Source organism: Fringilla coelebs (genome assembly GCF_963513975.1).
Source record: "Fringilla coelebs genome assembly, chromosome: 7".
Lineage (NCBI taxonomy): Eukaryota > Metazoa > Chordata > Aves > Passeriformes > Fringillidae > Fringilla > Fringilla coelebs.
Window position 1 is genome coordinate 34176502 of NC_140035.1, and position 24960 is coordinate 34201461.

A 24960-nucleotide genomic window follows, 5' to 3' on the forward strand; every position below is an offset into this window, starting at 1 on the left:
TGCCAGGTGTGGGAGCCTTTGATTCCAAAGGGGACAGTAATGTCATACCCCAGGCCTGAATTGGAGCCCCATCTGAAAAGTCAGTGGTTCCAGACCACCAGGTCAGGAAATGAAATTTGGCTATCTCTGTTCTTAGAAAGAGACTTCTTTTCCCCTCAGTTTCCCTTCCCTGATACCTATTTAGCAATTCCAGCTTACAATATTGGGGAAGTAGCAAAAACTGGGCAAAAGAAGGGATTAAAACCATTGTGAATAATGTATCAAATGGGTACTGATTTCCATCTTTAAAATGCTATAAAAAATTCCCAGTTTTCTCATTCACCTGCATTTCCCTCTTGCATTACCCCACCATAAGTACCCCCACAAGCAGCCAGTACCTACCTCCCATCCCAAATCCAGAGGAACAGTGATTTCATGCATTCAAAGTTAGCTACCCCCTACACAGCTGCTCAGTTAATAATCGACCCATTTAACAGCAGGACCAGTTTATGCTACATATGTCAGAGTACCTTACCTCGAAAGAACAGCATACATATCTACACTTAGAAAATACCACTCACAGTTCCCTACTGTGGTTATCCCAAAAGGGTTTAGTCTTCAGAGTGCTATGGACAATACAGTGTTTCCCCCCTAGGAGAGCTCAAAGGTTGGGCTGGGGACCAAACTGCTGGCAAACGGCGCTCGGTGACAGCCCGTGGCTCCTGTACCTGTGGCTCTGGTCGCAGCTGAGCCAGCAGCCTGAGGTGCTGGGCAGGATGCACCTTCCCAGCAGCTGAAGGCTTCATCCACAGCACTGCTGGAGGGTGATTGCATGGCTTTTTTATTGGTGAGGGGAGAAGAACTGGGACAGAACTACTCACACTGCCTAACGCCTCACAAAACTCCCCTTGAAACCCCTCTCTGCCAAGGTCCACAAAGTTCACTTCTAAAATTAAATTTTAAAAAAGAGGGGAAATTATCCAGATTTGACTCCTCTTGTTTCCTATTGGGATGTTCCCCCTCACACCTTTTCCTGTATTGCTGCCACAGACCCCAGCTGGAGGACACCCTGGGCAGAAGGTGTCCCTCTGGCTCTGGTTAGGAGATGAGACTGGCTACAGTTCAATCCCCAAAGAGTCCCACCACCATCAGTCAGACCTGAACAACCACAAAGTTCCCTAAAAAGTGCTCTGCATTGTCCAAAACTACAGGGACATCCCAGCAGCACCACCAACCTCAGCCTCACCTGTCTGTGATTTCCTCAAGAGCAAGGAGCCTACCACTGGAACAAACCACTATTCCACACAGTGGTAAAACAAAATTGTGCTAAAATAACATCAGAACTAGCATGGAGACATGATTTTTGGACATTTTAGAGTGGTGCTTCTACCCACATAGCTTTATTTTTGTTATTTGTTCCCAGTCTGAAAGCCCCATTTGTAACAGTGACCTTTTTTACCTTTATAACTAATGGTTAGCAACAGGGATAAAATGGAAAAGTGGGAATCCTGTATACACAGTGGCGCTCCATTGAGGCTACTCTATGGGACAACTGCAGCTCCCTGCTTGATGAACATAAGCACTAGAGCCAGCCACCCTACCTAGAAAAACAATCTGAACCCAAATCCAAGATTTTTGCATAACCACAGATGAGCTGTTTTGTCAGCAGCAGAGGTCCAAGATCCACAGGAGTGAGATTACAGCAAGTGACAGCTGGGAATGAGCAGGTGCAGAGATTCATGTCCCACCACTTTTTGAAAAAGCCTTGCCAAAAGGACATTGAGGTGCCATCATCCCTTCTGAGGTGCCCTCTAAGAGCCAAAGAGGTGACTGAAAACTGCAGGCCTGGCTCCCATTAGTCTAAAGCCTCTTTTTCACCAGTCACCCTCAAGCCAAGCATCCTTCCAAGCATGTAAACACCTGTCTGAGCTCCAAAGTTCTGAAATGCACTTGGGAAACCAGGGTGGGAGCAGCCAGCCTGACTCATGGGGACCGCCCAGGGCACCTCTGTGGCTCCCATTCCTTCCTCCCCACAGGGCTGGCAGGCTGCAGTGGGAGTGTCCCTGTGGGTGCTGTCCCTTCTGTAAGGGCTGCCAGGGAAGCACAGCTCAAGGGGATGTCTCCAGTTATCCTGGGGAATTCATGACCCACAGCCTCATTCTGCCTTGTCTCCTCATCTCCCAGATGGAATAAAGGAGCTCAGACAATTCCATCATTTCATTAGCTGCCACCATGATGTGCAACACCTACACAGACACACCATTAGACAAAAATAGATCTTTTTTCCTTAATATTTGATTTTCCAGCCCCAAAACCAAGGTGTATTTCTAGGCTGACTCACCTCACAACTCATACTGTGCTGCCCAGCTCTACCTAAAGCTATGGAAAGAGTGGATCCACAGAGTTAGGGCTGAGCTGCTCTTCCAGAACTGCCACTTTCCTTCCTTCTGGGCTGGGATTGGTGGTGGCTGAGGGTGAGATCACATGTCAGATCATTGCATATGAGTCTTGCAGTCAAGAAGCACATTTCCTACCAAGTAAGTGGTACATCTAGGGGTAATACAGCATTTCTTTGTACATAGAAAAGGATTTCAGGGTACCTCAAACAGACCTACATGGTGGCTCCTATTGCAGATTTATTTCCATCTCTTGCTACCTGAGTGAGACAACCTGTTTGAAATATAGTTGTAAATACTCTGCCACATCTGAGCCAATGGCCATGTAAAAAAATCCCTCCTGGCTGTTTTGCAGAAAAAGAAAAATCGGAAAAGATCTGAAGAAGTAAATGTAAAAGGAGTTGGTTTCAGCCAATTATGTTACAGTGAGTCAATTGGCCCCAGCACCTGCTTGCAATAACCCTCAGGTAGGTAATAACAGCTAGGACAAGTAACACTGAAAGAGATCAGGAGAAAATAATAAATGTTGTTCTCTTTCCTTTAGCAGGTTGCTTTGTGCCTTGGATAATGGCTGATCCACACTCAGGTAAAAATGTGCTCTTGAAAAGTTGCTCACTGCTCTCCTGTGACACGGGCCATGACAGGAGGAACCAGAACATTTATAAACAGGAGACTGCATTCTAAAACCCACAGAACATAACCAGGTACTTCTGTAGCGCTAGAGAGTGAATCACACCCCAAGTACTTCTGTTGATATGCTCACCTGCTGCTTTGTGCTGACAAAATGCAGTTTGTGTGTGGATATATGTGCTTTCCCCCCAAACCTGTCATTATGCATTAAAGACCATGGCCCTCATCTTTCATCCCATATGAATCCCAGTGGAATGCTTGCCATGATTTTGCCATGTGCACTTGCCCAAGTTCTTTCCCCAAGCCAGCAGCAATACCCAGTAAGGCAAAGAAGTGAGTTAGCCAGGAGTTTCTGCTGGAATTAAAGCAGCCAAGCAGTTCTGCTCTCAGATTCCCTTTCTTTTTTTCTTTAGCCATGATTAAACTATCTGTTGCAAAGAGGCAAAACCTGCCAGGTAAGCTCAGAACTTCTTTTGTGGAGGAAAGGGGCAGGGTTTAGATATCTTCTGCTCTCTGGGTTGGTTCACCAGCAGCCTCAGCACCACACTGGCCCATCTGTTGGGCAAGGGGTGACTGGCACAGCATGGAACTCAAGGGCCAGTTTTGGCAACTGCAACTCAAACCAGAAGCTCAGAAAAGAGTAAAAAAAAAATAAATTGAGAAGCTGCAGTGTGTGGAGCTCTCCCTCATCCTGAATCACTGTGTTCATTAAGCCTCTGCCTGTCCTGCTATCCCAGACCCCACTAGCATGGCTCTGCATGGCTCATCCTGGCTGCCAGGCAGAGCCCAAGCTCCTGTTCCAGCTTTCCTGCTGCCCCACCTGCAGGAACCTCTGCATTTCCATGCTACTTAATATATTATAGCACACCCACAGTCAACAAATAAAACTAATAAATAATTCAAGCCTTGTAAGAAATAAAATGTTAAATTGTTAAACCCCACCAGTATTTACATTTGGATTACTCCATGGGCTTGTTTCTAACATGAGCACTACTTCATTACCAGAGGAACAAACAGGCCTCACCTTTTGTGAGCAGCTCCATCCCAGTGCCTGGCTCTGGAGGTGTGCCTGCCTCTGCCCCAGCAGCCTCTGAGTTCATCTCTGAATTCAAACATGTGAGCTGAGCCAGCATTTTATTTTATGTTTTTTCTCCATTAGGAGTTACTCTGTTACAAGACCTGTTCAGGGACAAATCAACCTTTCTCCACCTAGCTCTGGTCCTGCTGAAACGGGACACCCAGGCTCCTGTGCTGCTCTCTGTCCCCAGGCAGCTTGGCAGCATTGTCCCAGCCTGGCAGACCTCGACCTGTGCACCAGGTGACCCCCTGTGAGCACTGCTGTGGGCAAACCTTCCCTGGAGCAGCCACCCAGGGCCTCGTGCCACCCCCTGTGCCCCAGCCCCTGCCCAGTATGTCCCCTGCCCCTGAGGAGCTACCAGAGGCACCAGGAGAGGCCCCTCAGTGCAGATTGTATCCATCTATCCCATGACAGGGGTCATAGCACCACAAACCACCTTGGTAACACTTGACCCAATATCTTCCTTTACCAGCTCAAAGATCTGTACCTGTTGTTGCTGCTTTCAGAACTTTCAGCTTTATAATTGATGCACACCTGGACACACCTGGTGCACCAACAGCCTTGTGATCACAGTTTGCTTTCCATCTACAAGGGAAACAACCAAGCCAGGTTTAACATCTCTTCACACCTTTGCCAAGCTGACCTACTAAGCTTCAGGTAGCTATTGCTTGTTTCTTATTCCCTTCCTCTGCTTCCCTAAGATTAAAGGTGGCAAGATGTTGGAATAGCAGGAATTTAGAGGAGGGTGATGCCATTTCCAGACCACTGGTTGTTGCTGGTTTTGTTGCCAGGTTAGGTCATCCCAAAGATCTCAGCCCTACCAGAGCTGAAGCACATAAACTGAAATACTGTTGCATCACCCAAGGTTGCCATCCACCGGGTATTGTTCCTTCCCTTTAAAAGCCTTGATGGAGATAGGCAGATCTCCAAAGGTTCCTTAAGATGTTTGGTGGGAAGTAGGCTCACAAATGCTCTCACACACAGTGCTGGTGTGCCAGGAGCAAGCCTCGGTGTCTCCGGCCCTTGTGCCTCCTTTCCCACCAGCTCCATCTGCCCCAGATCACTAAAAACGTCCAGAACTCTGGTTTGAAAGACATTTCCAAAGAGGAGCAGGTCAGGGGGTGTCTACCTAAAAACTGAGGTTGATAAAAGCAGAACTAAGTGCAAGGAGACTGACTCATACTTATTTACATTTTTGACAGAAAGCTCTGCAGATCATGCACATTTTGACTTCTCAAACCTCATATGCACCGTCTTCTGTGCCAGAGTAATCCTCCTTTTAGAAAAACAGTATTCTGTACTGTGCTGCAAGCCAGAGCAGGACATTTGCCTCCCCTGATCCTTTCGAGAGCCTGCTCTGCTGTCCTTCATAGAGCAGCAGGAAGAGCTGGCTGCTCTCTCACTGTATTCTCTGAAGCAGTCACTGCATCGGCCTCTCAGGAGTGGCAGACATTGTTCCAAAGACTCGATTTGCTTCATTTTGGCATTTCCACAGTCATCCTTTACAAATAATTACATTTCTTTCTTTAATTTAAAATTATTATTTTGTATTTTGCTGGTCACTTCCATATTGCTTCATTCAAAATCCAGAAAACAGTTCAAATAAAATCAGAGGTTAAGTGCAAACTAACTTTCCAGTGAACCGCTATGTGCGTTTTCTCCAGTCCAGTGTCTGTCTTCCAGTTTAAAGGACCCTTCCCACCCCACCCCACAGAAAATCAAACTCTTCAGTTCTCTGTCTTGTCCTCAGTGTTGCCTGACAGCATCCCCAGCTCCCTTCATGACCATGATGAAGAAAAAGAGGGAAGAATTAGTGACAATCTTTTGAAGTGTTTATAGTCAGCAGGTATAAAACAGGAAAGCAAAGCTTTTGGCATAGAAATCTTCATTTCTTGGCCTGGTTTTTAGCTTCAAATGAACACATTGGAGGTGTGGTTTTGTTTCTCTCTTCTGAAAGGTATTTTGTGTTTAGAGTGATTGTTGTGTTGGCACACATACAAAAATGGTCATGTCAGGTACCAGTTCTGAGCAGGAGTCTCTGTGGCTGGGAATTGGCACAAAATCACGGTGTGGCTCAGAAGAGGGGCTTAGCTGTATGTGGGAGTCACATCATCATTTCTTGGAAAGCCACAATGAAGATCTGAATGTTTTTGAAAGGCTATGTTAGCCATTTTCAGTTGCTGGGATAGAAAGTGTTAGAGAAAGAAATTGGATTCTCAATCTCAATTACTACGCTATCACACAGGATATAAAAATTGTCCATTTTTCACCCTGATGGAAATTGCATGGAGATTTCCAGGAATGCTGTACAGACTCTCATCAGTTCCTGCTGAAAGAATCAGCCTTTCTGTGGCTTTCCCTACAGTTGAATCACTGAGAACAAGCTTGACAGCAGCACTGCCACTGGCCTTTCCTAGTACCACCTGGCTTCTCTGGGCATCCAAGCCCTTCGTCTGCCGAAAGTGGGAAAGGCCAGGTCGTACACTCCTTCTTTCAGTCTCTGTCCTTCCTTCCTTCCAGGCTCCCAACCCATTCTGCTACCAACTCCAAGACATCCTTTCACTTAGAAATATCAAAAATGAGTGAACTGGCAAGAAGAGGAAGCTCATGGGAGAAAGAGAGGGAGGGAGGAGGGGCAAGGGCAAGGAGAAAGGGGGAGCGAGAGTGAGGCAGCTAGAAGGGGTTGCCTTTCCACTTGAGTGAGAGCACAGCCACTACACCACGGTGTTCCGGTGTCTGTAGGGCGGCGGGGGCAGCACAGTGCCAGGCTTCAGGGAGAACTCAGAGAGGTATTCAGGATTCTCTGCCACTATGGGCCGGATCCGTCCGTTCTGTTTGTAAAAGTATTTTGTGCTGTACTCTTGCAGGTAGTCCGGGTGCTGGAGGGTGCTCCGTGGGGGCAGGCTGTGGTTCCAGTAGTCTGGGTTGTCAAAGGCCTTCTTGGCTTTCTCTGGCAAATTGTTCTTCAGGTACTCGGCGTTTTCCAAGGTGTTGGCGAAGGTGTTGAGGTACAAGGGCTCGTTCACGTACTCGTCCTCTGCTTTGGGCTGCCCGTTGGGAGCACTGTGGTACTCTGGGTTGTCCACAGCTTGGAGATCTCCGTTCTTTCGGCGGGAAACAAATGGGTTCTCTTCCACTGGGTTCAGGTAATCTGAGGAAAGATAAAAAATAAGTCAGCCTAGAGTGGTAGTAATCCATCCATGTAGAAGCGCTTGGACTAGAGCACCCTCCACCTCAGCCGTTCCAAGAACTCCAGATGGGATCAGGAGCCAACTATGTTGAACACACACTTGTGAAAAATGAAGTATTTACAAGCTCAACAGACAATGTGGGTTAAAACAGACACCTTGGAAGACTGACAGCAGCACTGCCACTGGCCTTTCCTAGTATCACCTGGCTTCTCTGGGCATCCAAGCCCTACGTCTGCCAAAAGTGGCAAAGGCCAGGTTGGACGCTCCTTTCCGTCTCTGTCCTTCCTTCCAGGCTCCCAACCCAATCTGCAACCAACTCCAAGACATCCTTTCACTTAGAAATATCAAAAATATTTCAATATTTCCGTATTTTTCTCCAACACACTGGCTAACTAAGCTACAGCTCTTACTGAGCCAGAGCCCATGTGCTCCCCTGGACTTCCTCTCACTGTATGATCGACAGACCCAAACACACTGAACGACTTCTGCCTCTGCAACCTTGGATCTATTGGCAAACCCTCTGCTCTGCAGTCCTTCCATCCAGAAAACTCTATAGGAATCGTAGTTAGGCTCTCTGCACAAAGCCTATCCCCAAGGGCTAACTTTTAAGACAGCTTCATTTCTAACAGAACAATTTGCCTGATTAAAAACCTTCCATCCCTGAAGGACAAAGGGCCTTGAAGCATTATGAAAAAAAGGTTGTACAAATGATCCCTGGAAAGGGAACAAGAGAACCTTAGATCAGCTGCAAAATGGGACTTGGAGCAGGCTACAGTTGCCTCAAATCACTTGCTGTGGATTAACACCCCATTTCCAGCATCACTGTGCTGTTCAGGGGCTCTGCACACACCTCCACAGAGTCCTGGTGCAAGGGCCCACCTGGTTTCATCCAGAATGGGGCCAAAACTATTAAAGGCAAAAGTCCAAGACCCAGTAAGCAGCTTTGAACCTGCAGCTAAGATGCCACTGAATATGAGCTGAATAGTGGGAACATTTGTTTTTTTCATGATGACAGCCAAGCAGTGCTTTGGTTTGAACCCTGCAGCTGGCAGGGAACACACAGTGTGTGGCCACACCGTGACAACCCTGTGTCTGTGCCCAGGGGGTCAGGAAGGAGCTGCTTTCTCTCCTGAGCTGCTACTGCCACATCCCTGAGGGCTCAGGTGGCTCCTGCAGAACTCTGAGGATCCCCAGGGTGCACCCGGATGTGTACATAAATGTGGGTTCACACTGAAAGTAAATCACTGCAAGGGAGACTCCCAGAACTGCTACTGCCATGGGTCAAGCCCCAGGGCTCCCTCCATTCCTCCATCCTGTAACACAAAGGACAAGTGGCTTCCAAATTCTTAACAAACACAGTAGAGACATAATTTACATTTGCATTTATTAATTTCTTTAAAGCCAATGCAAAGCTTTGGAAGCAAATTAATAATGACACACCCCCTTACATCTAAATGACTGCTATCATTATTGAAAGAGGAAGGAAAAATTGAGGGCAAACTGGGAAGTGCAGCACACTGAGCAGGCACAGATTTAGGCAATCTTCCCCTTGCAGTGATGCTCTCTTTAAAGCACATCTTGTTCTTTCAATCCTAGACTTCTCTTGGGTATAAAAGGCCAGCTGTGTGTATCAGTTCTGTGATAGGTTCAACATGACATTTACCAAGCACAATGCCAAGAATAAGAAGATCAATAAACAAAGCAAAGTTGGGACTATGGCCGGCTGAAGATAGATCCTTTCCTTGGAAATAACTGAAGATTTGTGTTTGGCTAAGAAGGGGGCTTGGCTTTTTTTCATTCCTCTCATTATTTCTTAAAAAAAAAAAAGTAAAAGGGGGACTTACCAGCTTTGACATACTGGCACATTTCAGCATTTCAAAGTAGAAAATTAAGGAGAGAAAACCAAATCCCCGTGTAAAGGAATATTATCCCAGTCAGAATGCTTCAACCTGACAGATAACTAAATAAAGCCATTTTTGATGAAAAGCTGCTGATGGAAAAAGAAATGCAGCCAGGCTAGATCAGGAGCGTCTCTGGAAGGCAGCACTTTACCTGTTTTAGCTTTGTCTCTCATCGGTGTCATGTACCCGTCCTCATCCAGCTCTCCCCGCACGACGCGCTCGGGAATGAAGACGGTGGGGTCAGCGCTGTACCTCTGGGTGCTGCTGTCCTCCTTTGCCAGGGTTGCCACCTGTTTCTGCATCGTGCCATTGCAGCAAGAGTCTTCAAAGATCTCTGCCGTGGCCCCTTGAGCAGCTGGGGCTTCTGGAATGATGCAGCCCGGAGCCCTGTATGGCATTGGCACCTCGGCAGTGTAGCCGCCATCCCGGTACACAAACTGGTTCTGTTGGAAGAAGGAACACACAGCATGGGAAAGGAGGCTCCTGAGGGGAGAAGCTTCAACAGCAAACCATCAGGTCATGGCTGAGCCTCCTGTGCTTGCCCTGCCCATCCTGAGCTTCCAAGCTTCCACAAAGCATCCATCTGCCCAGCGGTGCTCAGTGGGGTAGAAATGGGGCAGGAAAACTTGTCTTCTACTCAGCACATGGAGGCTGCACACACACAACTGTGAGAGGTGAAGGGGGTGTTCCCTCTTCTACTACTCTGGCAGCCTTCCCTGATTTCTGATCAAAGCCCTTTAAACCTCATGTTTGGGAAATCTCCTCCTGACTAGGGATAGAAACCACTATCCTCTCTGTTTATTCTGGGGTGATACTTTGAGTGTGCCCTGTGGTGGGAATCATGGGGTCACCCACACCACATGGGAGTGCATTTCAGGCTGGTGAACTGTGCTTGTATTGGCACCTCAACTCAATGGTTTAACTCAACCTACCATTTTGCTTGTGAGCACAGGCATGCAAGGAACTTTCAACATCATGACCTACAGAAAGGAAGGAAAGATGTACACATCCATCCAAGCCTGTCACCTTTTTCAAGAAAAGTTGTCAGAGTTTTGGGTGTGGATCCTTGGAGTTTGCACATGAATCCAGGCTGAGTCTGGAGATCTTAACTATTTGATTCCTTATATAAAATCCCTTCATTACCTGGTTTTGAGTCATTTATGCAGGAAAAAGGAGTTTGGAAAAGAAAAAAAATAGTGAAGAAAGAAGGAAATCCTGAAGGATGAAAGCTGAATGTGAAATACTTACTCCTGACATAGGGGTGTAGGCAGGAGGAGGGCTGTGTCCAATTTTACTCTAATAGGAAAGAAAAATGGATGATGGATACATAACAAGAGGCCACATGAATGAAACAAGTCACATGAGCTGTGTGAGCTAGTTGGGAGAAACATGCACCTCAGTCACATTTCCTAACTGCACCCAAAATTCAGATTCAGTCAGGGCAAATGCCTCACCCCCCAAAAAAGGTGTGTCTTAGAAAAGCAAGCCTTTTGCCAAGAGGCTTGACTTCTGCACACAGGGCTCTACCCCTCTGCCAGTAAAAGTTTTGAAGATTAGCAGCTTAAAAAAATTCTGTTCCAGGATGGCATTGTGTGTCTGTGGGCTCTGCTCCACCCTCAGCACAAAAGGCTAAAGCCACTGTCCTATCTTTAGCTCTTCTTGGCTGTGACTCTAATATTTAAATACATCCTCTGCAACTATAACACCACAGTAACAGCCCCTCTCAGCAGAGCCCAGTCCCAAGATGGCAGCAGACAATGGACTGCCATTGATGTGTTTATTGCTATTTTTGCTGACAAGAGCCTTTCCAGTCAGTGGCCTGCCAACTAAGATCACTATAATTGTGTTTTTTCATGCCTCCTCTTTAGTGCTGTAATAAATCTGTCTTGCAACACCCTTTACCATAGAACCTTACACTTGGCTCTTCACCACTGCTGTCTGCACTTTTTTAAACTTCTTTACTGTTTTTCCTCATGAGCTGATACCCTGTGGCCACTGCTCCATTAGAACAGGAGGCAAAGAAAACAACTGTGGTGCCATTCAGTTGGCTTGAAAATTTAATATAAAAAAATTTAATATAAATGTTTTAGTTTGCTTAAATTGACTGGTAAATACAATGTGAGGTCATAATTTTGTAGGCTTCCAAGATTACCCTCAGACAACCCTTACTGGTCAGGACATGTGAGAAGAAAATATGTTTGGATTTTACCAGGTAAAACAAAAATATGTTTTATATGTGAAATGCAATTTACTTTGCTGATTTTTGCTGGGGTGGGGGGTTTGCTGGTGCTGTTTTTGCATTTTAAATACTATCTTGAAGAAATCAACAGGTGTTCCTTTACTGAAAAGCTCTAGAATTTTTGATTTCTGATTCTAAAAATCTCACTGGAATTACCATCTCTGCATTTTTGAGACAGACATTAGTGGCTGGTTGCTCGAGGACCTCACTACATAAGCCTACTTAAGAAGTCTCAGCTTGTATAAAAAAAAAAAATCAATCCTAGCTCCCTTTTGATGCTGTGAGTTATCCCCATTAGCTGTGAGTGCACACATCCACTGACAGGGGAACTCATCACACTCCAGAAGGAGCCTCACTTTAACTGCCCACGAGCAGCCCTCCCCAGAAATGGCCAAGATTTCATTCTGTACACCAAATGATTGAATTTTAGGCAAAAACATGACAACGAGGAGAAAGAATAAAATCCAAGAAAATGTCTCCTAAAGCCTTTTTCCAAGGCCCTCTGGTACAAAATACCAATGACACATCAGCTGTTATAACAGCCAATATTTGTGTAAAATGAGCCCTGATCCAAGAGTGGTAAATAACATTTCTGTGAATATTGGCTTGTGTTATTGCTTTCTATTCATTAATTTCATTTTCCAATTCCTTGCTTCTAAAACCTCCTGAAGGTAAATATCTCCTCCCTTATAACAGGGACATAATATTTTCTGGCTGCATCTTAAACTGCAATGAAATCAAAGCCTTGTTGGGTCCAAGCTGGTTTTCCTGGCCAGCTACAGAAATGTTGGTAGGATTGCACAATCACTGCTGTTCCTTGCTCTTAAGCAATCTGCAAACCTCACAGGACTGAAAGATTTCTCTCTGCTGAAGGCAAGGCTTTGCCAGCATGAATGTACACACACATGTTTGAGCCCACTCTGGTACTGCTCAAAGTGCACAAACCCAACTCCCTCCTCCTCTCCTTCACAAAAAGCACCAAACACAGAGCAGGAGTAAAGCACTCCAGCCTTGCCACTGGGATGCTGTTCAGGAGCATCCTGTGCTCCAGGCCTCAGGCAACTCAATAATTATCTGCTTTGAGTAAAAACTGGCAACACTTTGTACCACTCATCAGTCCTGGGCTGTGTGCCCCCAGAAACAACTCCCTCAACTCCTTCCCCCGGAAACTCTTGCCCTAATTTCAAACCAAGGGAGTATCCAGGCACGAGTCACCAAACCAAAGCATCCTAAGATACAAGACCTTGCTGCAAGCACCACAATTTCTGATTAATGGGAGTGGATCTGAATAATATTTGGGATGGTCTGGTGGCACTGCAGGCAGAGCACACAACATAGAGTGTCCCATCAGCCCCCAACCAAATTCCAAGGGAGCAGTCTGGTATTTTAGAACTGATCCAGACTGAAATTCAAATAGGAAAGACCATGCCAGGAGAACCCCAAGCAAATTCCAAGGGAGCAACCTGGTATTTTACAACTGATGCTGACTGAAATTCAAATAGGAAAGACCATTCCAGGAGCACAGCCACCTCTGCTTGGCTGCAGTCCTGCTTCCACAGAATTTGCAGATTTCTCTGCCCTGCTCCAGACAGCAAATATTTCTGAGATGAAAATCAAAAGGAAAAGCACACACTGTGAGATCACTGTGCAATGTTCAATAGAAATGGAATGCTGTTTGTACAGTAATTGCTGGAAGGCTTTGCAGACCTCTGGGGGTTTCTGGTCCCAGCCCCTGCTCAGAGAAAGGCCATATATAAATAGAAAGGATTTGACACTGGTCTGTTAAGGTTCAAGCATATCCATCCCTACAGTTCACAGCACCTGACACGTGTCTGGCACTCTCTGGCCATAAAGTTGGGGACTGGGGAAACTTTATGGGAAATGATGACATCCCAGCCCCTTTTCCAGCAGTATTTTTTCTCAGAATGTGTCACATGTTTAACTTAAATGTTGATCACAAGTACAGAAACAGTGTAAGCATCAGTTTGCTCCAGTCTCCAACTGCTGCTTCTACCATCGAGACACAAAACATACAGCTTAGATCAGCAAGGGAAAAATAAATATCAGAAACAAAGATTCAGTCTTCTTCTGCATCTAAGTTTTTTCTGGTTGCTGTTTGCCAGAGCACAGGTAGGATTTGCAGGCAGCCTGGGCTCTAACTCAGCTCCCATAGGCTGAGATATGCCAGCCCATGTCCTGGCAGAATGGTGGCTTTAAGACATCCCTGAACCTCTCCAAAGTCAGTTTGGGTGTTTCACTGACCCCTGGGCTCAGCTCAGTACTGACCAACTTCTTGGCTTCAGAGAAATCATCACCACCCTCTCTTGCATCATTTTCTCTCATAACAGCTGTCTGTTTTCAGACTTGTTAACTCTTTTAGAGCAGTCCACATGGATTGGGACACCCAAACTGCCTTCTAGGATTAATTTAGTCTGGACTGTGAGCAGTAAATGGCATACATCACAAACAACATCTTGGCATGGGAAGCAACATACCCATACACAGCACAGAGTATTTCCTGTGCTGTTGCTGGAAAATGCCAGATATAAACCATATATTTTCAGTCTAACACTTCACCAAGTAGAGAAGTCAAAGATGACAATCCCACCAATGAAAATAATCTCTTAAGAGATGCCAAATTTAGGCACAAACTCAGCATCCAGCTACACTGACAGGAGAGGGTAGGGGAGATGCTTTTCTGTAGCCTCCTCTCTTTGAGCCTGATACCCAGGCTGGAAATAAAAGCATTCTGCTGCATGGCACCAAAGGCTTGGAAACCCAGCTGTTCTCTGGAGCTCAGAAACCTGCATCCATCCTCCACCCCACCTTCAGAGGGGCTGGCAAATGCATTTCAGCTGGCACAATTTGCACTTTGATCTAAGCATGACACAGGAATGGAGATGCAAGGATTCCCTTTGCCTTTCAGTCTTTGTTAATGCATCTGAGTGTCAAACAGAGAGCAGAGCAGGAACAGAGACAGCTGGCATTGCCTATCTGTTCCTTCTAAACCCCTTGACTCCCCCATCCTTCCTGTCACCCATGACTAGCTTTCTGTCACTCTCTTCTTTAATACACTCTCCAAGACACTTTACAGTAAATGGCACCTTTTAGCACTGAGCCAATTCCCCACGATTTGAGAGGGATGAGGCACCATTTCCCACCTGTTCCAACAATTCCCTGTGGGACAGAGGGGTCAGCACTGCTCCTGCTCCTCTGCTGTCCAAAACACAGGACAAGCAGCATCTCCTTTTCTGTACAAACCTCAAGCTTCAAATCCCAAAACAGGGAAAGGATGGAGAATAAGACCAAAACCACAACACACTCATGATTTTTTGATTGTGACATGGTAGACAAAAAAAAAAAAAAAAAGGCACAAAAGAAAGTTGATGAGCGATGCTGGGAGCAGCAGCAGCCTCCTCCTAGTGCATGCTGCACTGCCATCTTCCCCAGCCTTTTTTATACAGTAATCAAAGGATATTCTGAGCCTCTCAAAATGCCATCAACCCTCATTGAGAATGAAATAGAGCACATCTCCATCGAAGCCTTTACAGCAGTAATCATTGCCACATGCTGGCCTGAACAGGGAGCTTTTACAGACAAAGATGAGGTTTAAAAATAAAATAAAAAAGCCTTCCTAAAATCTGAATAGAAACTTGATGATAATCTCCCAATTTTATTATGCAAGGGGGAAAAGAAACCCATAATTGTGCACTCTTGGTCTCTTAAAGCAAAGAATAGGCTTCTTGATGAAATGCTGAGTTGATTTAGAGCAGGGCTGAGGTTCTGGTGGCAATAATAGTCTAAAAGAACTAACCATCCAGCTGATTTGGATAAAATAATCATTTTTCAACATTCTAAATCTACACTTCATCTGTGCCTCCTCCCACTTCTCCCAACTGCATCTTTTGGAGAGTCTTTTTATAGCTTTAAAAATTATTTTCCCCTCCCCTCCTGCAGCATTCAACAAGAAAGGCAGACTCTTTACTCTGGCTAACAAAGGGCATTTTTTAGGCTGTGCTGGCATTTAGCTCCATTGCATCTATGTTTGGAAAGTACAGTATTTAGTATTTATTTGCCAGGATGCTCTCTAGTCCTCCTGCCACCTGGGAGTCCTCCCAGATCATTATCCCAGGAGTCCCACTGCCCTGGGACACTGAGCTCTCTCCACCTTGGGGGCCAGACTGCTGTTTAAGTTGTTAAGCTGCAACTCCCTGCAGCTCTGCTTGGTGCCCCCTTGGATTTTTCAGGTGCTTTTACTATTTTAAGAAAACCACAAATAGTGTTCCTCACAAATGGATATTTTCCACTAACAATTTCTGCTTCACATCTTGTCACAAAAGAAAAAATTTTCTCCCGGCTCTCATAATTATTTCCTGACTCTCAGTCCACTTTTCCATCTACTGAATTATGTAGAGTTGTTTAGCTTGCTGTTTTCCAAGAATGCCTCATCAGTGCAGTGTAAAAATATTTATTACTTACTCTTTTTGTATCTATTGACTTTTTCTTTTCAGGATAGAAAAGAAGATGGATCAGCTGTGAGCTCTCTTTACTGTTAACACAGCCAGCAGCTATTCATGGATCAAACAGATGCTGCCTGATTTTAAACCAGTTTATATTAAAGCTCAATGAATTTACATGTCACACATCAAAGATGGAAGAATGTACAGCTCCAGCCTCTCCCACCAGTTCCACTGAGCTTGCAGAAGGTACTGTGAGGTGGTGGTTTTGTTTTTAATCCATCTTATAATTTGTAGAGGCCAAAATACCATCCAGTTCTTAAGGAAAGTCTCTAACTCTTTATGCCTTTTAACTCTTTATACTCTTCTCTGACTCTAAAGCTGTATACCTGAATACAGAAGCCTGAATGTGACAGAAAACAACTAATGCATTAAAAAAACCTCCTGTTTTAAGGCACTTCCGTGCAAAATCATGAGTTAATTTGACCAGTTGATCCTGATAATCAGTTCAGGCTGAGAAGGGTTTACTCCTTGAGAGGTATCACTGATTTCAGCCAGCCTGGCTGCAAAGCAAGAAACTAATTGCAATAAGGCACTTTGAAAGAATTCTCTCTGAAGACCCAGGAATTATCTATTCCATCTGAGCCCTCCATAGGAATTTTCTGCCTTTCTCCTCTAGCAAGACTGGCACATTTTAAAAAGCACATATTTAAATAAAAAATAATTAAATACCTGTTCTAGATACACATATTTTGTAAGAAGCTTTCTTTTTTTATGTAAAATATAAAGACCAAAATATTTTTATGTGATATATTTTATAGTGTATTTTTGCAGCTTATTCTCATACCTCCTCACCCTGAGCAATGAGATTAGGCTCACTGGTATTAGTCTGGATTCATCTCCTGCTTTTCATGGACAAGGTTGGCCTGGTGCTATCTACGCTTTCAACAAAGACTAAAAAGAGACGCAGAAGAATTTTCCAGAAGAAAAAAGGAAAAATGCTTGTGGTGCTGTGCCAGACACCAACTAAACACTAACAGCTCTGGGGAAGTGCTTAATGCAAAAGGCAGAGCAGAACAGACAGGAGCCTCTGACCATCAGAATGTCACTATAACTTAGGAAAAGAGAAAATGGGAATTGGAGATCTTGAAAGGGGACTTGGTGGACTTGCAGAATTACCCTAAAGTTCTGAAGGCAGCAAATGCAGGAGTTGCTCAGACTCTCTTAGGGAAATACACAAAATGTAGTGTTTAGCAAAAGACACACAGAAGGGCTTCATACAAACTTCTCCAATAATCATGCAGTTTTAAAGAAGCAAGAGAGCTGATATAGAGCTACTCAGTGTAATCATCTGAAACACTGTGAAATGCTTTGAATCAATGTCTAGTTCATTTACAAGACCATCTGTTCTGGCATTGGAGATTTTATTCCCACACTTGCATAAGGAAGTGACAGAGGCAAAATAAATGACTACTAAGATTTTCAGAGAGTGTTTGATCACCTTTAAAGGAGCAGCAATTAAAGAAAAGGGATAGAAATAACTAAAGAAGACCACAACCTGACAGTCTGCTCTAAGAGGTATCAAATTTAGGGGAAGATTTGGTCATGTTGTTTTTGGGAAGATCCTGCAGAAGCAGAAAGGTAGCAAACACCACAAACAAATCAAAAAAAAAGGACATCTGTGTTGTCATCATTGAACAGCAAATACATACAAATGGTAATATCCTGTTCAGCCTTTTAAGCAGAAGGATCAGAATCACAGAATATCCTGAACTGGAAGGGACCCCCAAAGATCATCAAGGGCAGCTCCTGGCCCTGCACAGGACACCTCAAGAGTCACACCATGAGAACCAGAGCTTTCTAATAGCTGGCAGCTCCTTAGATCTAGCACAAAAAATTGTGCATGGCAGGCTGGAACAGGATCCAAACCCTGCTAAAGAGTCAGCATTAATTGCCCAGTGAGACAGTGATGTATTTTCCACCCTACCTGACACAATCAGGACAATCTTTCTAAAAGACAAACTCCACCTCAAATAGAATTTCTGCACTTGATGCAGAAATTAAGAGACAAGAGACTCTTGTCCATGCTATGCCAGAAGGTTGGACAAAATGCTTTTAGTGGCCCCATGTGGTATTTGCTGGGTCCCCAGGGTGAAGGAGGAATTGAGAATCTGACTCCAGGTTCTTAGAAGGCTAATTTATTATTTTATGTTAAAGAATGCTATACTAAAACTATACTAAAGAATAGAGAAAAGATACTTACAGAAGGCTTAACAAGATGAATGAATGCTAATGAACAAGATGAAGATGCTAATGAAAAACTTGTTTCTGCTTCCAGAGTCCTGACACAGCTGGACAGGGATTGGTCATTAAGTAAAAACAATTCACCTGTTGGATAAACTATCTCCAACCACATTCCAAAGCAGCAAAACACAGGAGAGGCAATCAGATTATTATTGTTTTCATTTTTCTCTGAGGCTTCTCAGTTTCCCAGGAGAAGAATCCTGGCGAAGGGATTTTTCCAGAAAATATGACAGTGACATTCCCACACAGCCTGGAGGTCTCTTTACATACATTTTGGATTAACTTCAAGGTTTACTGCCATCAGTCCCATGTGGCCACACACCTGGAGAAATGACATGGGCAGGAACACCTAATTTCCTTCTCTTAAAGGAAAAGCAGTGGGGAGCAGGTACTGCTAAAGCCCTGGACACAAGAGGAACCATGGTGAAACCACAGCTCCCTCCTGGCCTTGCCAAGGGGCAAGGATGCTGCACAACCAGACCTAAGGCCATGTCAGGACTGCAGCAGGGGCACACCAGGTCCTGCTCAGAGAGCTGAAAAATGGCTCCCAGTGTCCCACAGGCTGCTTTAGCCAAGCAGGATAGTCTCCATGGACACATGGGATTAGACAGCTCTGAAAAAAAATTGCTTGATATTTAATTGCAGGGTTGGCAGGTGCTGCCATGTTATACAGTGCATGGAATAAAATTACAGGGACAGCATCAATAAACAGTATGGACAGTTTTCATCAGGAATTAGCCAAGGATTTAGAGCAAAAAGCATCGTGGGGCACACAGAGTGCTTGCTGTATTAGCATTATCTCTGCACACACAGGACAGAACTCGTTACAAATACCTGAATGAATCATCTAGTGGATGGGAATGCAGGACACTTGAGCACTAGCTGGGGTCCTGTGCTCATGGAAACACTGCTGAGGATTCAGCTTATCTCTCAGAAGCACAGAGCTTCTAAAACTCTATTTTTCCAGAGTATCTCTGGACAGTGGAAAATAAAAACTGGAAAAAGCCAGAGATGAAATTGCAACTGAAGAGTTTCAGAGCCAATGAAAGAATTCAATTTAGCTAAGGATGCTAATTTTTATTTAAAAGCTGGACTTCACAAGAGAGGCCAGGGGCAGAGCCTGTGCAGGGCTCTGCTCCCAGCAGCACAGGTAGGTCCCAAGGACATGCCAGCAGGGAGCCAACATGGATGTGATGGAAATGCTGGAGCTGTGTCTGAGCCTTGCAGCTTGATAAATCTGTGTAACCCTTGGGGGAGGAAGGATGTGAGGCTTCCTGGGGAGCTGGCAACTTCCCAGAAGCCTTCCCTCTCTCCAGTCTTCTATGCAGGGGCTGCAGCACTGCAGTGCTAATGCACATCCAAATAGCTCTTTTGTTCCCAGGGGTGGGAGTGTTTTACACAAGCCTCCTCCAGTGGTGCCTCTCCCACCAAGAAGCTGCAAGGATTTAGACCTGAGACCACCACAGGGAAACTTCAGGGCTTTCCTGAGAAAGTAAATGTTCCTGTTCTTCCTTTGTTCCTTTGTGGGAATCAGAAAACAGAAACTTCTACAGACGCTGAAGAGTTTAATCTCTAGCCTTGGAAGGGGCATGGATTGATGTAAAAGTAAGTACACAGACATTAAGTAGAAAAATCATAAACTTCTGTTTCTGTAGTTGTAAAGAAGAATATACCTTAAGTAAGAAACTATTGATAAGATAGTGAAGGGTTTATAATGTAGGGGTGTGGCTGTATAGAGCACAAGAGAATTCTAAGAATTCTGTTAGAATTTTCTTGTACTTAGAGTTCTTAGAGAGTACCATAAGTACAAGAAAGTTCTAACTTCTAAGAGTCTAGAAGTTATAATTGAAGCATATGTGTGTAAGTGTGACAAAAGCCTATTAGACAAAAGTACCCACAGTGCAGTAGGAATAAGTAAAGGTGATAGGTTAGAAAAGCAAAATACACCTTGGAGCAGCTGTTCATTAGATTAGAAAGTTCTGTATTGTCTTGTAACAAAGAACTTGTGACTACTTTGAGCTATGGCTGACTGCTTGCTCCTTAAAAAATCTCCTGGCCTCTGAGACTGATGTTTATCTGAGCAATAAATGGTTCTTAGTCCAAAACCAGTCCCATCCCTTCATTACTAGCAGCAATGATGATATTCCTTGACTTCAAAGCTTATGAGTGAGAAGGTTTGTGATCTCCTTGCTTTCCTCCTGCCCATCTCTGTCCCTAAGGAGCTGTGCTGCTGGAGCATTGAACCAACACTGCCAGCACAGAGAAGGAGCACGGTGCCCTGATGGACTCCTTGGCCACTAAACCTGCACTGGAGCAGCTAAGGTGGGAAATACAGTATCTTTCATGCTTCTTAATCCCTGAAAATGACATGGAGCTCATGCAGCTCTTGTCTGTGTGTTTTCCTTCACCAAGCTGCCTCACAATCTCCCCACAAAATGCAATTTGCCAGACACAGTGAACACAAATACCTAAGCTGTATCCTTTCATTTGGTGTCCATGGCTGCAGCAGCACCATAATGAGTTTGTGCAGTATCAATATGCACTATGTTAAACAAGCATAGCTCAGAGACTATCCAAAGGAAACACACAGACAGAATCAGACAAGTGCAGATAGAGAGCTCTGACAGCATTTCAATTCCATGTGACTCCTGTACTGACATCCATCTGTACTGGGCTATGCACAGCAGATGCAGTTACCTTAAAGGGGTGACTGTGTTATGTTTAAATCAATCTTCACTAAAAGAATAGTGAATGTACTGAGAAACTGACTGCTTCACAAAGGCAACAGAAATGTATGTGGCTTTCTGCATACAGGTATTACCTCCAGAAAACACCTCTGCAAGGGAAACCAGGAATGCAGGGCTTCCAGCTCAGCCCTCTCTGTCTGATCTGGGTCATACAACTTGGCTCACAAACTGCAGACTTTTGGCAAAAGGTAATTCCAGCTTTGTTTAAATGTTAGATTGTTCTACAATGCCAGAGAAAAACTCCCAGCAAGTTACTGAAAGGAGGATACAGTCTTGCTACTGTCATTAAATTGAATTGCAAAGCAAAGCTCCCACTGTCTTGAGTGGTACAAGATCACAGTTTCAAACCAAGATGGGAAATTGTGAGCTGAGGAAAGGAGACATCACGTTAAGAATGTGATGGAGTCTCTGTATGGCAAAAATGAGGCCTGGGGTCTCTTTCTGCAGCTCTGCTGAGCTCAAGACCACATGTGTGCAAGCAGCTGAAATGGTGTGCTTTGAAATTGGGAAAAGGCTTTGTGAAAGTTATTTGAATTTTCATGTAATACCACCACCACCATTAATGATAATATTAGAAATAAATGCCTGTGTTTTCATTCCATGAATATCCCAGTGACCATGCTGGCTGCCCAAATAACATGCTGTAAATAAATCTTTCAGAATATTAACTCTAGGATTTTTGTTGGAATCCCCTCAGCTCTAGTGGGCTCCTCAGCTGGGCTGGTAGTAGGACAGAGGGCAAAGGGAGCTGCTGAAAAAGCAAGTGCTTGAAAAAACACCTTTTTCTACTAAGTCTTTCTCCTTTAAATGTGTCCCAGTGTTTCCAGCAAACATGGGAGTGGGATGAATGTAACAAAGCCACTGGGTCAGACCCTGCCCTCTCAGCCCTGTTGGTGTAAGAGGCAGCACTCCACTGTGGCAAACCAAGCTCCAGTGATTTACATCCCTGTGACAGTGGGTATCTTCCTAAGGTGACTGCTCTCCTTCCCTTCTTTCCTCAGAAACAGGCAGGAAAGGAAACAACCTCTCCAGAGACAGCTAGTAGTAAACCTGATGTATTTCAGATCACCATCAATTAATTCTTGTAGCCACAAAATGAAAGTTTCTCACCTATTGCTAAATTGTGCATCGTGCCCACCTCCCTGTTGTTCAGTGATGCAGGAGAAATGCTACATGAATCCAGACATCTCTTTGCCTTTAAAATAGCAGCAATTTCCTTCCAAACTGGCTATGAAGATCAGATTTTGTCTTCCTTACTCCCAGAAAGCCCTGATTTCCTCAGGAGAGGGTAAGGAGCTTCCTGCAGGTATGGCCAGAGCATGGACACTGGCTTAGGTTACACATTTGGCTCTTTCACTCACGTGTCTCACATGCTGTACTCAGTTCACACCTGGGTATGAATTTGGAACCACCTCAGCTGAGGATAAGTGTCCAAAAGGTGTCTAAACTATCAGGAATAAACAGCAACATTTCAAAGGGACTATACTTAGGATTTAAACTGTGATTCTGGACCAAAAGGAGGCTAGAGAGAAAACAAATCCCTGCTTAAAACACACCTGGTGCCTGTGTGAATGCCCTCACATGAGTAATGCATTTCACCATCTCTTAGATATGTGAGAAGGGGTGGCAAGTGAAATGTTGAAAGGCTGGAGTCAAGCAGAGGAACAGGCAGAGGAGAGAAAACAGATTCCAGACATCTGACTCAGCTCCTCACCTCAGCAGGGCACAGACAAGCAGGACAGGATTCAACACCCCAGGGCTCCCACAGCAGGGCTGAGACTGCTCTGCAGCTGTCAGGAGTTAGGGTGCAGAGAAAGACACCTCCAGAAAGGAACTTCTGCCACTGGAAATGCCCCAGGTAGGCAGCAATGTTCAGTACCATGAAATGGAGTCTGGGGGAAGAGCTCAGATTGTATCCCTACCCCACAGAGGGCTCTGTGGAGGTCTGTGAGCTGAATTCCCCTGAACACTCTCTGAGCCTCAAGTCCCCATGGGCAGTGAGGAGCATTTCCTCCCCTGACAGGGAGAGTGCCCAGCTCAGCCTGCCAGCATCTGCCATGTGCTCAGCACAAACACACATTTGGGAAGGGGGGCTATGAAAGCATCACATGCAAACAGGAAAAGGGGCTGGCTTGGAAATCTGCCTCCATTCACAAAAGCTACATTATCTGCATATTCCAGCTGCCCTCAGTTCCTTCAGTGCCAGCCCTGCCAAGAGAACAGGATGGCAGCACCAGGGCTGTGCACTTCCTGGCCACATCACAGTGCAGATGCAGCACTGCTTGACTTCAGGAGCCTCAGCTGTGCTTTCAGGACAGGCAGCTCAAGCTGAGCCTTTGTTCACTCAAGGCTGGGCTATTAATTTAGAATTCACTGAGGCACAATGAACAGGGAGCCCAGTGACAACATTTTTATAGCCACTCTCCTTACAAAGGGAGCTTGTAATTCCCAAGGCAGTGCTGGCCTCTGTTTGATTGGTGTACTTAAATCTCCACCTGTGCTTTTATAATAACCAATATTTTCTGTCAGAGCTTGCTCTTACCCTGTTGGAATCAATTCTTGTCCTGGAGGTGTAGATGGGAGGAGGAATGTTGAAGGCTTGAGGAACAAGATACTCTTCAGCATCCATCATATCTTCCAGGTCTTCCTCATCAAGAAGATTTTGGAAGAACTTGCTGTCATTTGGGCTTGGGAGCTTCATACGATCATCTCCCTGAACAGATTGTATTGAGAAAGGAAAAACATCAAAAGATGGATTAACTTCCTAAAGAGAGAATTTCAGCCTTCCTAATGCCCTGGCAGCCAGGCTGCAGGGACCACACATGCTGCTTTGTATGTTCAAAAGCACTATATCCACATAATTTGTGTGTTTGTTTTGTTGCTTTTTTTGTTGTTGTTGGTTTTTTTTTTTTTTTTGTTTTGTTTCTTTTTTTTTTTTACTGGGAATATGATGACAAAAAGGGAGTAACTGCATGAATCAAGCAAAGCCATGTTTTTGGCATTCTTGTGATTGAGCTTTTATTCTTTCTTCTCTCTTTTTCCCATACAAGATCAGTTTCTGACCCAAGTTCTGACACATTTTGTGAAATATCTCAGCTATTTAAGCTCAAATAGGAGGGGTGGGGAATAACAAGGAAACTGTTGTGTCTGGATGTTTGCTTTATTTTAATTTGCACTTTAAGGGACTTGGAGGGTAAATTTCTCTTTTATCTGCATGTAAAGTTCTGCAGAATGTTAGAGGGCTGAAAACAACAAAAATCAAACAAGGGAACAACAATGCCTTGAAATAACATTTATGAACTGGAGAGGGAAATCCTGGCTGCACTTTGTTGGTGCCAAATAAGACCCCAAAAGGCCCATGCCCAAAACACCTCTAGAAACAATGCTAAACTCCACTGGCTGGCTGGCCAGTGGCCTCCCACTCCTCAAGAATTACTATGCCCCATGTGGAATCCAGGAGGGAATGATGGCTGTGCTGTGGGATCCACACAGACCCATTTAAAAGCTCAACAGCAGCTTTGTCATTGTTGATTGCACCTGGAAGGGATGGGAGTGGTGATGGCAGAGGCACCAGTGCAATGCAGTGACCCTGGTTTGTCCCCCTGGAGCTCACAATGTCTGCAAGGAGCACTGGAGAGAGGGTGAAACACCCACCAGGCCATCATCAGGGGAGGGAAGGGCAGGGGCAGAAATGGAGGAAAGAGTTTTGAAATAAGGAAATTCATCCTGTCTAACAAAGTCATTTAATCAGACTGTTTTTTTCCAGAATCAGCTGAACTTACAATTTACCACAGTGGGGAATACTGCAAGAGGAATTCCTCATTCAACACCAAAGTTCCTCTTGAGTAGTATTTCACTTTCCAACCATATTTCCCTTGTGCTGAAGCTGAAGGGGAGCAGGATGATTCACACACCACAAGTCATGGGGCAGCTCTACCCAGTGAAATCAAACTCCACACTGTGGGACTGGCACTGGAACTATTTGGGACACATGAAACAGCACTGGCTGTACTTCTGGAGGCTCTTCCAGTAGGAATC

At 44.8% G+C, this 24960-nt stretch overlaps 1 protein-coding gene across 1 annotated transcript in view; it reads right to left on the minus strand.

The window, feature by feature from the left end:
- Positions 1-6298: 6298 nt before the first annotated feature.
- The window catches only part of ERBB4 (erb-b2 receptor tyrosine kinase 4), a gene marked incomplete at its 5' end in the record, with an annotated part of 567058 nt that continues 548396 nt past the window's right edge, over positions 6299-24960 (minus strand). Inside the window, 3 exons of the mRNA XM_084209338.1 lie at positions 6299-7234; positions 9327-9618; positions 23465-23635. Of these exons, the coding sequence (XP_084065464.1) occupies positions 6798-7234; positions 9327-9618; positions 23465-23635 (900 nt within the window). The 3' untranslated portion in view covers positions 6299-6797. The remainder of the gene's footprint in view (positions 7235-9326; positions 9619-23464; positions 23636-24960) is intronic.